General features: G+C 35.8%; 2 protein-coding genes across 2 annotated transcripts; both read right to left on the reverse strand.

Annotated features, from left to right (window-relative positions):
- Positions 1-2,637: 2,637 nt before the first annotated feature.
- On the reverse strand, positions 2,638-3,291 carry LOC136802691 (uncharacterized). The gene is made up of 2 exons (XM_067059452.1): positions 3,142-3,291; positions 2,638-3,060 (listed from the first exon to the last, which is right to left on the reverse strand). The coding sequence occupies exons 1-2, from the start codon at positions 3,289-3,291 to the stop codon at positions 2,638-2,640; spliced, it is 573 nt and encodes a 190-aa protein (XP_066915553.1).
- Positions 3,292-13,199: 9,908 nt separating this feature from the next.
- Positions 13,200-13,872, reverse strand: LOC136802692 (uncharacterized). Its single transcript, XM_067059453.1, has 2 exons — positions 13,782-13,872; positions 13,200-13,489 (listed from the first exon to the last, which is right to left on the reverse strand). Exons 1-2 carry the CDS (start codon positions 13,870-13,872, stop codon positions 13,200-13,202), a joined length of 381 nt encoding a protein of 126 aa, XP_066915554.1.
- Between the last annotated feature and the right edge of the window lie 268 nt (positions 13,873-14,140).

Genomic DNA, 14,140 nt, shown 5'->3' on the forward strand with positions numbered 1-14,140 from the left:
TTCGTGTGGTGCCTTGGGATGTGATGTAAATGTAAAGGATGTCGAATTTGTGATCCACTTTGGGCCTGCCTATGACACAGTCGACTATGTTCAACAGATTGGACGTGGTGGAAGGAAAACAAGCACTGGTAATGATGCTAGAAAGTGTCACACAGTCCTTTACACTTGGCCAGGATGTAAGGGTGGAAATGTTTCAACTAGGATGAGGGATTACATCGACCATGGAAGTCACGGCTGTCTTCGGGTCAAACTTTTCACACCACTTAATCCTGTCAGTAGCAACAGTCATCGTCTCCTGGGCACAGCTGTTGTAGCTATTGTGCCTCACATTGTATGTGCTCTGACGAAGGTAACGACTCAAATTGCAATGTTTTCATTTTCACTCCTATGAAGAATATTTAACTTGGATAATGCAGCAACCATTCTTCCAAATGAAACAATCGCAGGATTAACAAAGCATACTATCGACAGTGTTATAACAAATCTACAGTATCTAACCACTATGCAGTCTGTCTTTGTCTGTTGTTAGTAAACGGTTAGCCCATCAGATTCTTGTTATAGTGTTTGAAGTGTTTCGAAACATTGAAGACCCTGGTGTGTACATTAAAAAAGAAGAAAATTTTGGACTAACCATTGATAATCTAGCCCTTCCATCCACTGATGTAGAATCAGACCATTGTAGTGATGGTGACTTTTTTCAGCTTGACGATTAATTTTGTAAACAGCTTTTGTCTTAATTGTGTTTTTCATTATCCTTTGTGTGGAATGAGTTAGATTTTTGTACTGAAAAAATCTGACAATTTTTGATAGTCAAAGGTGACCTAATTAAAGGTATAAGAGTTTAAAGAGTAATTGAGTCCGAAATGATGTAAATTTCTTTCATTTTAAAATCTGATGAAAAACAGCAATTTCCTGTTTTTTCACGACTGGAAAAAAATTTCCTCAGCAATCGACTAGTTCAAAATTTGGGCATTGCTAATTAATACACATCTTTGTGCAAAAAATGAGGAAAAAAAAAAGAAATCTTGAGAAAATGCAAAAACAACCGGCATATTTCCAGCATTTTTGACCGGAAAAAAAAGTTCTCAAAAATTGCACTCATCCACGTTTTGGCATTGCTAATACGCATCTTTATGCAAAAAATCAGAAATAAACTAATGATGAAATCTTGATAAAATGCCAAAAAATCGCCTGTTCCGGCACAATTTTTTTTTCCTAAAAAATCGGGCTCCGTCATATTTCGGGCATCGCCATTTTGCATCTTTGTGCCAAAAGTCAGAAAAATCTAATGAACCAATAGAAAAGCTGGTAACAGACGGACAGACAAACGGACAAAGGTTAATTTATAGGACCTCCAGGTTGTTCCAAAAATGAAAAAAACACCCCAGGGATTAACCCAAGGATCAAGTGTGCAAAATTTAACCTGAATTGGACCATTTTTCAAGTGAGAAATTCATATCCAGACACTCTTAGATTATAAAGTTGAGAATAATTTCAAAATCTAAAACAATTTCTTTTAAGCTTACCTGTTCTTCCTCAAGATGGACTGCCACATAGATTGCCCCAGTCTTGTAGAGGGTATTTACGGCTTGTGTGTCGTACTCATTATTCCGATCGATTCTACGCAGTCGTTTGTTGGCCACTTTTATGAACTCGATATCTTTCCAGATAGGACACAAGCCCGTCAAAAAGTGTCGCCTCATCAAGGTAAATTAAAAATTAAACTTCAGACAAATAACAATGGCTGATGGCAACCAGCCGTTTCTTTTCTATCTTCATATCATCTCTTGCAGGTCGTTTGTTAGATTGTCTTCTTTTCTTTGGCATGTTTGGATTATTTGGTGAAAAATGACGTGATAAAGATTGCAGTTGTGGTGATGGCATTTGGGCTGATAAAGATACTGGTAGTACTCGCGGCGATCTTACAAGCGATAAACCTCTTGCTAGTAATGAAGTCCCTTAAAATAAAATTCAAGATTATGCGTTTATTGAAATGATTGGACAGGGGATTAGGGTTAGACGAAATCATAACGCTTTTCGCAAGCTTATTAAATTCTCTATCGATTGATGTTGACAACAATCAACTTTGTAAAATTGACAAAGAAATATAAGAGTCATCTTCTGAGTGTAATAAGTCCCCTTTTGTCAAGAAATCTATGGAACTTTTTCTACCATTATGATCCAGAAAGATAAAAAACGTTGCCACATTTTTTTTATAAAAGCTTACCTTTTGAATTATTCGATAAAACGTCAAAGAACGATGAAAACACAAAAAGATGGTTACTTATTTAAGAACAAGAGTCAAATTTCTGGAAAGTTTTGTCCGTAGTACACTGACCTACGCTTGCCAAAACTGGAATGTCAACAAAGCACAAATAAAACGCTTTGATGTAACCTATCGTTGTTTCCTCAGACGTATCGTTCGAGGAGGTTTTCGTTTCGTCAATGAAAGTGAGAATGACTACCGTTATCGTATTAGTAATAAACAACTCCACAACCTCTGTGGAAGTGAAGTGTGTTGTTTTATTCGAAAACAACAACATAATTATATGAAACATGTGATTAGAATGTCCCTTGACCGATCAGTAAAAATGCTTGCCTTCAAATGTAACAATTATACAAAACGTGAAAGGCCTTTTAAGACTTTATTGGATCAACAAGTTGTTGAATCAAGTGGATTGTCAATTGATGTTCAGCTCTTACTCGGTCGGTACATGCTGAGGCAATTCTGTATTTGAATTTGAAGAATTTTAAGGATGCATCGTTCGCATGATTGATCAAGATACACATAAAGAAGTCCATGTATAAGTCAAACAAAGGAGGCAATTCTAGACCATCTTGACGAACACCGGATGTGGTAGGAACGGATTTACTTTCGATAGTGATAGTGGTTTTGCAGTATAAATTTTGCAGAATATCGATAAGGGTCGTATTTTCAAGTTCTGGCGACAATCGAAGACGTATCGATTTCCAGAGCCAGGAGCGGGCGATATGGTCGAATGCGGCAGATAAATCGATAAAGAGTAAGTAGCCGGTTGTTGTTTGATCATTCGAGATTTGCTGAAAATATTTTGTCACAAAGGTAGCATCATTCGTACTACGATTCTGACGGAAACCATACTGGTTGTCGGTGAGTCATACTATCGAGCCGATATTAAGACCGCGGTACTTGGCAGGATCACTTTTTGAGCCTTTTCCTTTCCATAAGGCTTCAATGTTCCCGTTTCCCCATGTTTCAGGAACAGTTTTTTCGACCCATACAAGTTTAACAAGTTTCATAAAGAAATCCATGAAGTTAGAAGAGTTTCTTGCATGTTTGAGGATTTAAGGTGGGATAACGTTTGACGCTTTTCCATAATGCTGCGGCTCTCCTCGTTAGAAAGTAGGCGGTAAGATTGAAGGTCAGTTTTTTGACGCTATCTTAACCACACTTGTTTCCTTTTTTCGACAGCCTCGTGCAAAAGTGAAAAAGATACCCGTGAAGAATGTGGTGAGGAGTATGGTAATAAATCGAAACCAAAGAACTGTCCTACATGTGGCAATTACATTGAAGGCAGTGCAATTATAAAGCCCAAAAAGAGACAAGAAGTCATCCTAATTGTGTCCTTGTTTGGGATATGGAGGACCATGGAAGGCTCTTAATCCACAAGACAAGTCCGAAAGGTGATCGTCATTTTATGTTTCAAGAAAACTCAAAACGGACTTGCCATGCTAGAGATTGTTTACCTTATAGAGGTGTGCGTGCAACGTCAGGAAAGCTTGAACAATTTAATTGTCAACACACGCCCTCTGCTTCTGCTGCTACTTAACCCATCTACAGTGTAAGATCTTATGAACAACAAATAAAAGAATTTACACCAAACCAATTAAAGCAAAATGAAATGATAGCACTTCAACATGTTTGTCTTCCCACTGTTGTTAAGCTCAGCGATGCAGTTATTGGCAAGGTATCAACTTCAAGCCCTATGAGATACAGCCATGTACATAGCAACAAAAATAATAGCTGGTATTGTACCAATAATGGGTGTAAAAAGAAAAAGGTTTAACCAGACGGGTAAGGGAATTGTCAGATTTTTTATTTCCTCTTGTCTAATTACGTTCACTTTACTGACCGACTGACAGACTCATATTGTTAATGTTAAATTACGCGAAATGAAGATATTCGTGATAGACGCCTAGCATGATTAAGTTGTCGGCACCATAAAAATTTTCTAATAATATGAAGATCTTTCACTCCATAACGGGAATTTTATGACATTTATGATAACATTTTTAAAGGTCTCTATTTTTGCGCAAATATGCGTATGTATCTCAGTGTGCTCTTTACCTTAGATACATGACAAGGGTACTTGCATTCACAGGCATTAGTCTATTTGGCACGGAAGTTGCACGAGAGTCAACCAAATTCAGGGAATGTATTAAAAGCAAAGGCGAGTGTTGAAAGCGAAACTTATTAAGATCCTCACAGGCAGAAAACAATAGAGCTTCAATCAAATATGTATATCCCCGATGTGATTCCTCCAAAGATCCTAAACCTGGCAGATTGTATTAGTTTCAATGATGGGTTGATTTACGAGCCAGAAGCAGTAGCATGGGGACTTTGTGACTTTGAACTAGCAAATTCAACCAGCCAGCATGGTGTTTCTGATAAGCACCTTTTAACAAATGTGAAGCCTTTTAAAAAGGTGAAGATAAAGGCGAAGAAGTGCAAAAAATATGTTTTTTCCATACGAGAAAGGTATATTATGTTAGTTTTTTATAATTTGACCTGTTTTGCTTGAGCTATTTCAAAATGAAACGCAGGGTATTAAATGACAAATTTCCCTCAAAGTTATATAAAAACTATAAATATGAACTGTACTGGTGTGGCTATTCTATGAAAAGACAGCATGGAGTTGGTATTGCAATCAAAATCGAAAATGATATTGAAATAGAGGAAGTGCTTCCAGTAAGTCCGAGAATAATTACTGCAAACATTACCATACGTGGCTGCTCCCTTCGAATAATTTGTTGCTACGCTCCGACTGAGGACGATTCAACCTCATCCAAAAACCTCTTCTACGCCAACCTAAACAAACAATTCATCTGTGAAAAGACACGAAAAGTAATCTGTCTTGGTGATTTTAATGCTACCTCATCAGCCACCTTATATAATTCTTCCCTTCGTGAAAACACCCTGATCGATGACCTTATAGTAAATAACAATGGTCTTCGCTTTCATGAATTTTTCAACCGTAATCGACTATCTGTTCTGAACACTTGGTTTACCCACAAAAAGTGCCGTCGAATCACCTGGCATTCGCCAGATGGAGTTACCAAGAAAGTATACGATTTCGTATTATGTTGTAGCTGGCTTCGCCAATATGCCAATAACTGTCGTGTGTACAACAGTTTTGACTTTGACTCTGACCATCGGTTACTTATAGCAGACATCTGTACACCAAGCTCAAAAATTGGTCGATACATTTCAAGAAATAGGACACCGAAAAGTATCAAGCTGAACTTGAAGTGTCTACAGGATACGCAAATTTATAACGCATTTCTCGAAAATACCGTTACTAAACTGGAACAAATCGATTTACTTCAAAATAATAACTCTATCATCAATGAATCGTTTATTACGTATATAAATTCATCTGCAGAAGAATCTATTCCCAAAATTGAGAGATCAAGATTATACCAACCATGGCATAACGATGAGGAATTGAAACGTCTGTACGGATTGAAAGATGAATTAACTCTTCGTAACAATAGTAAGGGACTATTTACTATTAGAAAGAGGATACGATTACGATCAAAACATCTCAGAAATCAGTATTATAAATCAGAAGCTGAAAAGATCAATCAATTTGCCATCAATAGAGAACTCGACAAACTCTTTTCGAGGGCTAAAAACCAAGAGACAACCCTTAGAAGCACAACTGCAAAATGCCCCCCAGAAATGCTTCTAAAACACTTCCAAAAACATTTCAATCCTAGCCGTGATAATCTCATAATCCCTGAAGAACTCTCGACTAACGTGCCAGATTTTATAAATGAGCTTCGTAACATTTCCACCAACATCCCTATAGACACTGATACCCCGTCCATCGAGGAAATTCAAAAGCACCTTCATCAACTAAAATCAGACAAAGCTAGCAATGACATTGACCCTGAAATCCTCAAAAAATGCGAGCACCCGATTATGCTCCAAGTTATCCATAAATTGGCAGAAAATCTTTGGTCTAATCTGGATCTACCAAGCGCCTGGGGAAACTCGAGATTGAAAACGCTTTGGAAAGGGAAGGGTTCCAAATCCGACCCAACCAAATATCGGGGAATCAGCATTGGCTCGACTGTATGTAAATTGATGATAAATATCATACTGGATCGAATCAGACCGTGGTATGAGGCACAAATCACAGATGAACAAAATGGATTTAGAAAAAACAGAGGTACAACAGACGGAATTTTCACTATCAAAAGAACACAACAAATATCCAATCGAAAAACGCAACCACTCTACTTACTGTTTGTTGATTTAACGGCTGCATTTGACCATATACCCAGAGACTGGCTATTTCAATCAATCAGAATTCGCTTTCCTGATAATGCTGACCTAAAACTATTCGATATCTTAGAGAAGTTATACAGTCAAACATCCTTGACCTTCCATGAAGCGAACACTTCATTCCATGTATCATCAGGCGTTCGTCAAGGAGGACCTGAGAGTCCTCTGTTGTTCAACCTCTACATTGACTACGTCATGCGAGTTTTTATTAAAAAATGTAACTTTACTGACGAGGTTAGTTTCTTTAAACATAAGTATCGAATCAATCCAAGATCGATCTCTAGAGCAGAACGACTTCGAATGCGAAATCAGAACGAGAAGCTATCAGGTGAATCATCACTCCCATGGTGTGGGTACGCAGACGACCTGATACTTTTCTTGACTGATCTTTCATCTCTACAATCAGCGTCAACACTTCTAGACAACTTATTCGTTAAATTTGGTCTTCGAATCAACGAAACCAAAACCGAGACGATGATTCTCAATCACTGCTACCTCGAGACAAACTATCCTGATAGCATCATTAATATTCGCAATGTCCCGTTGAAAAATTCAGGCCAGTTCAAATATCTTGGTTCGCACATCTCTCCAAATGCGCCTAATACCGGAGACATTGAAATCAACTATCGCATTCAGATGGCACTTGGAAAATTCGCAAGTATGACAAACCTCCTTCAGAATCATGGAATTCATCTATCTACAAGAGTTAAATTTTTTAACTCCTTTGTGAGAAGTAGACTAACGTACTCTTGTCAGAATTGGAATCTGACCGCAGCGCAATTTGATAAGCTTGATTCAACGTACAGAAGTCTACTTCGCAAAATGATACGACGTGGTTTCAGTCGAGTCGATACTGAAGAAGGAGACTTTCGATTAAAAATTAATAACGCTAAGCTCCATTCTATCTGCCATACTGAAGACGTCAGTAGTTTCATTCGAAAACAGCAAAAGAATTATGCAGGACATGTCGTTCGAATGTCTGTAGATCGTGGTATTAAACAGTTAATGTTTAATTCCGATAAATATCATAGAATCGGAAGAACAACTCCCTCTCTCCTAGAGCAGGTGTTGTCAGATAACAATTTGACTATCGACAGATTTATAAATTTGAATATGAAATAGTGATTTTTACCTAACAATTTTTGATGATTAAAGTTTGACTTAGGTCCCATTTACTAGTTATAGTTTATATGGTAAAATAATATATATATATATATCTCTACTAATACAAATCCAATAAGTTTAAGTACACCAAAAGTATTTGTATGTATTTGTATATACCTTGTAAATCAAAGCTAAAAATGATTTACATAGAATTTCACAAACGACCTAAATTGATCGTTCGGTTTTTTGACAATTTGAGATTTTTGTGTTGTCTGACTTCTTTCAATCCCTTGGAAACTAAACAATCTTTATCATTTTTCTCAAAATATAAATCAGTATTTGGTGTTTATTTTAAGTGTTGCAGAAATCTGTAACCAAAAGCAAATATCATAATTTTGTGTTCCAATGTCAAACATTATACATAGAAAGATGAATTCACTCCTGCTGAAAATAGAACCTGTAAGTATATTATATTTTGCATGCAGGGATTAGTTCTACCTTGAGGTTACCAATTTTTGAGAAGTAATTTTCTCTTTGGTTTTTCAGTGAAACAGCAGAGTTTTGAAACATGAAAACGCAATTTTTGCCGTCCAAAAATGGACAAAAGCAGTAAAATTTATTACAATTGTATTTGTATTCTGTATTTTCAATTGTAATTGTAATTGTACCGGATGCGCCTCAAAAAAGTTTCTCTTATCTTTGAAACTAATTGTTTCTAAATCTAAAAATTTTCAAAGAACCATTCCCATTTCATTGAAAAGAAGAAAGATAAACTAAAATTTTGATGGTCCCTTATTAAATTCGATTCATTAGATCAAAAGTTATGCCCAATTGAATGAAAAAGTTACATTCAGAAAGTGCTCAAAGTCGAACCTATGCTCAACCTATCAAATTTTTATTTTAAAATTGGCAGTCGCAAAGCATTTTCCAGAAACTAAACACATAAATTTTGAGACTGAAGGGTCGAGAGGGTTTAAAATTTTCAACAAAATCACTTTAATTTACTTTTACCGAAATTGTCCTCATATTTTTGGTTCTACACTGGATAAAGTCTATGTAAGGCTGGATCTACCTCGAAATCTGTATTTGATGTATTTTCATGAATTTTACCAGATTTTTTGGCCTTTTTCGATGGATTTCAACCTTCCTTTATACAACAAAAGGTCGTTTAGACAGCTAATTATCATTATTAATGACTGAAACGAAAATACTGATGTATCATGTAATGATGCTTTTGTTTGTTTTGATAGGTCGATTTTTAACGTTTTTCAGCACTTTTCGAAAGTAACTTTTTTATTCAATTGAACATAACTTTTGATTTACTGAATCGAATTTAATAAATGATCCATCAAAATCTTTCTTCTTTCAAATGAAATAGAAATGGTTCTTTTAAAATCTTTAGATTTCGAGAAAATTAGTTTCAAAGAGAGAAACTTTTTTGTGGCGCACCCGGTATTGTTTAAAAAAATTTTCCTCTGGTACTTTCTGCAATTTGAAATCAATTTAATGAGTTTTTATCATGGCTGTTCTTTTACACTATTATCAGCAACCAATCATTGGCAAGAAATTCAGGCAACTAGAACATAATTTTCTGGACCTAAACTTGAACAACTTTGGTGGACTTTCCTTGAAGATCGAGCAATTTTTACATGATGAAGATGAATGTAGTAAAGTCAATCGAAGGTATTGCTTTGGATATTCAGCACATCTTTGAGAGTATATGTGTTTTTATCATATATACTTCCCTTTTATCAATGGAAAATAATTTTAAAATCCATGTCATTTATATATAGTATACTAGTATACTCTTAGTCATTTAACCCTTATACTTTATTTGTGTCACATGGTACTAAAATCACACAATCCTTCCTTAATTGAGCTCCTTTTTTTACAAAATTGAATGACTTAGGGTGAATAACATTTAGCTTTTAATCCATATGAATCAACTTCTGGGTTTGTCAAAATGGTTTTGAAGCTTGCAGGTATGCAACCTTAAAAATGGTAGGCCTAATTTAAAAGTTTTTTGTACCTTATGCTTGTTTGTACTTTGATCACCCATGACCTATGGTTTAAACTAACAGCTATCTATGGGTGCATACCATTTAGCCTATGACGTGCAGTGTGTTGCAAAATTATTTTTTTGCGAGTTGGTATATTTTGAGAAGATCGCGACCTAAAAAGTGGTAAAAATGTCGCGAGCTAAAAAGTGGTGAAAATGTCACGAGCTAAAAAGTGGTAATAATGTTGCGAGCTAAAAAATGGTAAAAATGTCGCGAGCTAAAAAATGGTAAAAATGTTGCGAGCTAAAAAATGGTGAAAATGTCGCGAGCTAAAAAGTAGTGAAAAAAGGAGCCGCAGATTATTTTCAATCCAGCGGTAGAAAGTCACAATAGCGTGGTTACGGAAGTAGCTATTTATGACCTTAGCCGCTCATGATCCAACCTGCACATAATTTGTCTAAGAAAAACTTGTAAACAAATATCTATGTACTACCCTGAGTATCAGAGGTTAAGTTTTCAAAGAATATATTAACCTCTGAAGATCAATAATAGAAATTTTATCGCGCATGTGTCAATCTAATCACTGTAGAAAGAATCAAAGATGAAGAGATAATGTTACCATATTAATGCCTAGCAGACTGTATCAGTATGCAGTTTACTATTTACGAATTCCCCAGAAACCTCAAAGTGTAATTGAAGTGAGTTTCTTTCGAAAGAAATCTTTTACATGATCCCCAAATGTATAACAGTAATTACTAAACTATTAATTATGGAAATGTCACTTTAATTGAATCGAAATAATAGACAGACTTTATGTTATGATTCTCTATCACTGACTCTTTTTAAAAAGCACTGATGATATTTTTAGTTGTGTTTTCAACGACGGGAATAATAATATCATCATTGAACTTCATCCAAGATCTTGGATGGTCGTCATGGTTACTTTTGTCTTCGCTGATTGCGCGCTGAATAGAATCTCGATTCGGCGGCACAGCGTCGATATATGATTTCGACCTGTGCTTTTCACGGTATCTATGTACAGGCTAGATAATATGCGCCTTAGGTCATAAATAGCTCCTTCCGTAAGGGAAGTTAGTGAAAATTAACTGACTTTAACTCATTGTATTTACTGTATTAGTACTTCGAATAAACATCTCCCTTTTTAGAAAACTATTTAATAATTGCCCCTCCAATGAACGCCTCTTCCTTAGGGAAGAGGAGGACTCGTTTTGTCGTGGAAAACACACGACCCCGGGGTGTTGAGGATGCGTTTCTAATCATTCCTATTTGAAAGATGGTTTCTTGTAAGCTTAGTATTACTTTATGCATAGTATTAGAAAGCTGCGTCCCATTTAGCACCTATTAAATTATTTTAGTCTCGATAGTCTCGTTAAATCAAAAAAGAACTGCTCTATTGGTCTTTTCACTTGAAAGTTTTTTTACAATATATAAGTATAGATGAGCATATAAGATAAGTATAAAAATAAAAATACAATACTGTACGATATCGATATACTTCGTCAAAATATGGTTTATGCTTTAAAAATCTCACTTAAACACTTTTAATAAAAATCTGTAAGATAACTAAATAATGTACAAAATACTTTGTTTTTAAAAGTCTCACTTTTCCTTAAAACGCTATAAATAACTACAATACACACTTCTCGAAATGTATAAAAGCATTGACCTCGTTTTCAAACAGAAAAATTACTTCAACATTAACTTTAGACATAAATATATACTCTTAGGTGCCAAATAAACAGGGGGTTCAAATAAATGGGGGGGTTGGAAATTTTTTTCAAATTAAATAAACGGGGGGTACTTATAACTGGGGGGGGGTTGGAAAATGGACCTTTAAAAACCCTAAAAAGGGTCAAAAGGGTCAAAATAGACTAAATTTAGGCTTTTTAGAGTAAAACAAGGAATTTTCCTTTTTGTAGCTGAGAATATTTTCAAAAATTAATAAGCGGGGGGGTCATAATAAGGTCCAGGGGGGTTGGAAAAAATTCGAAAAATTAACAAACGGGGGGGGGGCGTTTATTTGGCTCCTAAGAGTACTCCCATCCCAAAAGGCAGTTATCAAAACCAAAGTACGATTGTACACAACCATATGGAAGGATTTCGGCAACAATATTTGTGAAAACTATGTTAACAATGTTTTTATATATCCCGAGAAGAATGTATGCACTTAGTCAAATAAAAATAATGCATCGTTTTCACTTTTAAAAATCTCACTCCAGCTTAAAAATAAAAAATGTACAATATACATACTGCATTGAAATATAGTTTTGTTTTTAAAATCTAACTTTTACTTCAAAACCTATGAAAAACTTAAATGTACAGAAAGTTTTATTGCATGAAAATTACGCGATTGGTTTAATTTGGCGGTACTTTTCTGACAATTGAATTTCTTTATCGAAAACAAGAAATAAAGTGTTGTTAAAAAAATCGTTATTCGCGGCGGAGCGAAATTTAATTTTGCGGTTATTTCGGCCTCAACCACAAAATTTTCACGCAATAAAGTACTTTGTCAAAGAATGGTTTAGTTTTTAAACACAAACTTTTGCTTAAAAACCTATAAAATAACTAAAACATAAGTACAGTATGAATCTCAAAAAATTATTTTAGTTTATCATCTATGGTGCAAAAGATATATAAAGTGATAACTACCACATAATGAAAGCATAATGAAAGCAAACAGTGTAAAAAATAAAGCTAATACGAACACAAAGAATCAAAATCTTAACTTAAGTCGAGTTGATATCTCTCTTGCGTTTCAAACGTTTTTCTCGGTTGTTCATGCTGGTGGTGAGCGTGGTGTGGTTTAGATTGTTGGTTTAGATATATTAATTAAAGCTTTCTGAGGGGTGCGTTTCTCGTTTGTTTTGAGTTCGTCATCTTTTGGAGGTGATTTTTCTTTGATTTCATCATCGGGTGTCGATCCATCAATTTCTCCTTTGTTTTGTGTTTGTCATCTTTTGGAGGTGATTTCACTTTGAATACATTATAGATCTTGACATCAGAAATCACTTTTTCCGACTCAGCATCATTATCAGGAGCGGTTTTCTGTAGGGCGTCTTCGCCTACACCAATTGATCCAAGAGGTCCTGGAGACCCTGGTACAATACCAACACCTGGAATATCCAGAATCACATCGGGAGGCGTTTGGGTCTCTTTGTCAGCAAACTTCAACTCATTTGATCGATGTGAGCGCTGAAGCTCTTCGATACCAGCTTGGACATCTTCCACAGTAACTGTGGAAAGTTCATGAAAATGTGCACTAAAGCTTAGGCGGCTTTCTTGTTTAGAAAGTATCCGCTTTATTAAACTGTCACAAAGTGAAGCATTGTATTCAGATCGAATGGAAGAGGGGATGCTGAGAAAACATTCCACCAACATGTCTTCAATGCCGTAAGAAAAATTTATTTTCTTCAGTATGAGTTTCGTCGTTGTTATGCTCGCCAATTCAGTGGGTGAATAGTCCGCAAAGTCAAACCAGTGCGTTATCCTCCTCCTCATACCCCTGTTCATGTTGATGAATTCATTCATGTTGGATGAATATCCAGCAAAAATAAAGACAGGATATTGGACATATTGTCGTCTGGGCTGGGCAGCAGATACCGCATAATCTCTTCAACAGCATAATCTTCCATAATCTCTGTCGGAATTCTTAAACAAGGTGTATGCCTCATCCAAAAACAACACCTTCCCCATTGTTTTCTTGATGACTGGTACGGTTTTTCCTCGGTTGTTCCGATGTAAGCACCAACGAGATCACTTCGTTGAACTTCGATCAATTCTGATGACTTCAGCAGTCCGATATATTTTAAAATACCTGAAAAGTAATGTCTTAATAATTTATTTTGAATTTAGCCTTTTGCTAAAAAAAAAAATTAGATTTTCAAGAACATACTTTTCAGGGTTTGGAAAAAAATGTAAAATTCAATAGCCGGTGGGGGGGGGTTAGAATAAACACGGTGATAGATGCTATATTAGCACAATTTCGATTCGGGTGCCTGCATGGTTGATATCTTATAAGCATGTCAATATTTTAATACCGGCTTGCAACAGTATCAAATTTTAACTGGAAAGCTTGAGTAATACTTTAGAGAAGAAATCATGCGTACCTGCCATGCATCGGGCAACCATCGTTTTGCCGGTGCCAGGATTTCCACAGAGACCCATGTGGCAGTCTGAAATCATTTCAGCTTTCGACATTGTCGATGCACCGAACTCTTTTTTCCTTTTTTGCATCATAAAATGTCGTGCCAATTCGTGGATTTTTTACTTTAAGTTTTCTTGACCTTTGATTGACGAAAGTCTTGTCTGATTTGATCAGAGGAGGTAGAGTGAAGATCGTACAGTCCGCACATTCACGCAATCAAATGACACAATCAAAACCGCAAGTCGGCGGTCAAGTTATCATGGTAATCGAAAAGTAATCGAAAGTCATCGAACACTAATCGAAGGTAATCAAATTACTTGA

This window comes from Clytia hemisphaerica, unplaced genomic scaffold (assembly GCF_902728285.1).
Source record: "Clytia hemisphaerica strain Z4C2 unplaced genomic scaffold, Clytia hemisphaerica genome assembly, whole genome shotgun sequence".
Classification (NCBI taxonomy): Eukaryota; Metazoa; Cnidaria; class Hydrozoa; order Leptothecata; family Clytiidae; genus Clytia; species Clytia hemisphaerica.

Excerpts from the sequence above, each read along its gene's own strand:
- LOC136802691 (XM_067059452.1), bottom strand. The coding sequence starts at position 3,291 with ATGGATTTCTTTATGAAACTTGTTAAACTTGTATGGGTCGAAAAAACT. Across the intron at positions 3,061-3,141 it reads GTCTTAATATCGGCTCGATA|CAAATCTCGAATGATCAAAC; the intron begins GTATGACTCACC and ends AAATATTTTCAG.
- LOC136802692 (XM_067059453.1), bottom strand. The coding sequence starts at position 13,872 with ATGTCGAAAGCTGAAATGATTTCAGACTGCCACATGGGTCTCTGTGGA. Across the intron at positions 13,490-13,781 it reads GGTTGCCCGATGCATGGCAG|GTATTTTAAAATATATCGGA; the intron begins GTACGCATGATT and ends ATTACTTTTCAG.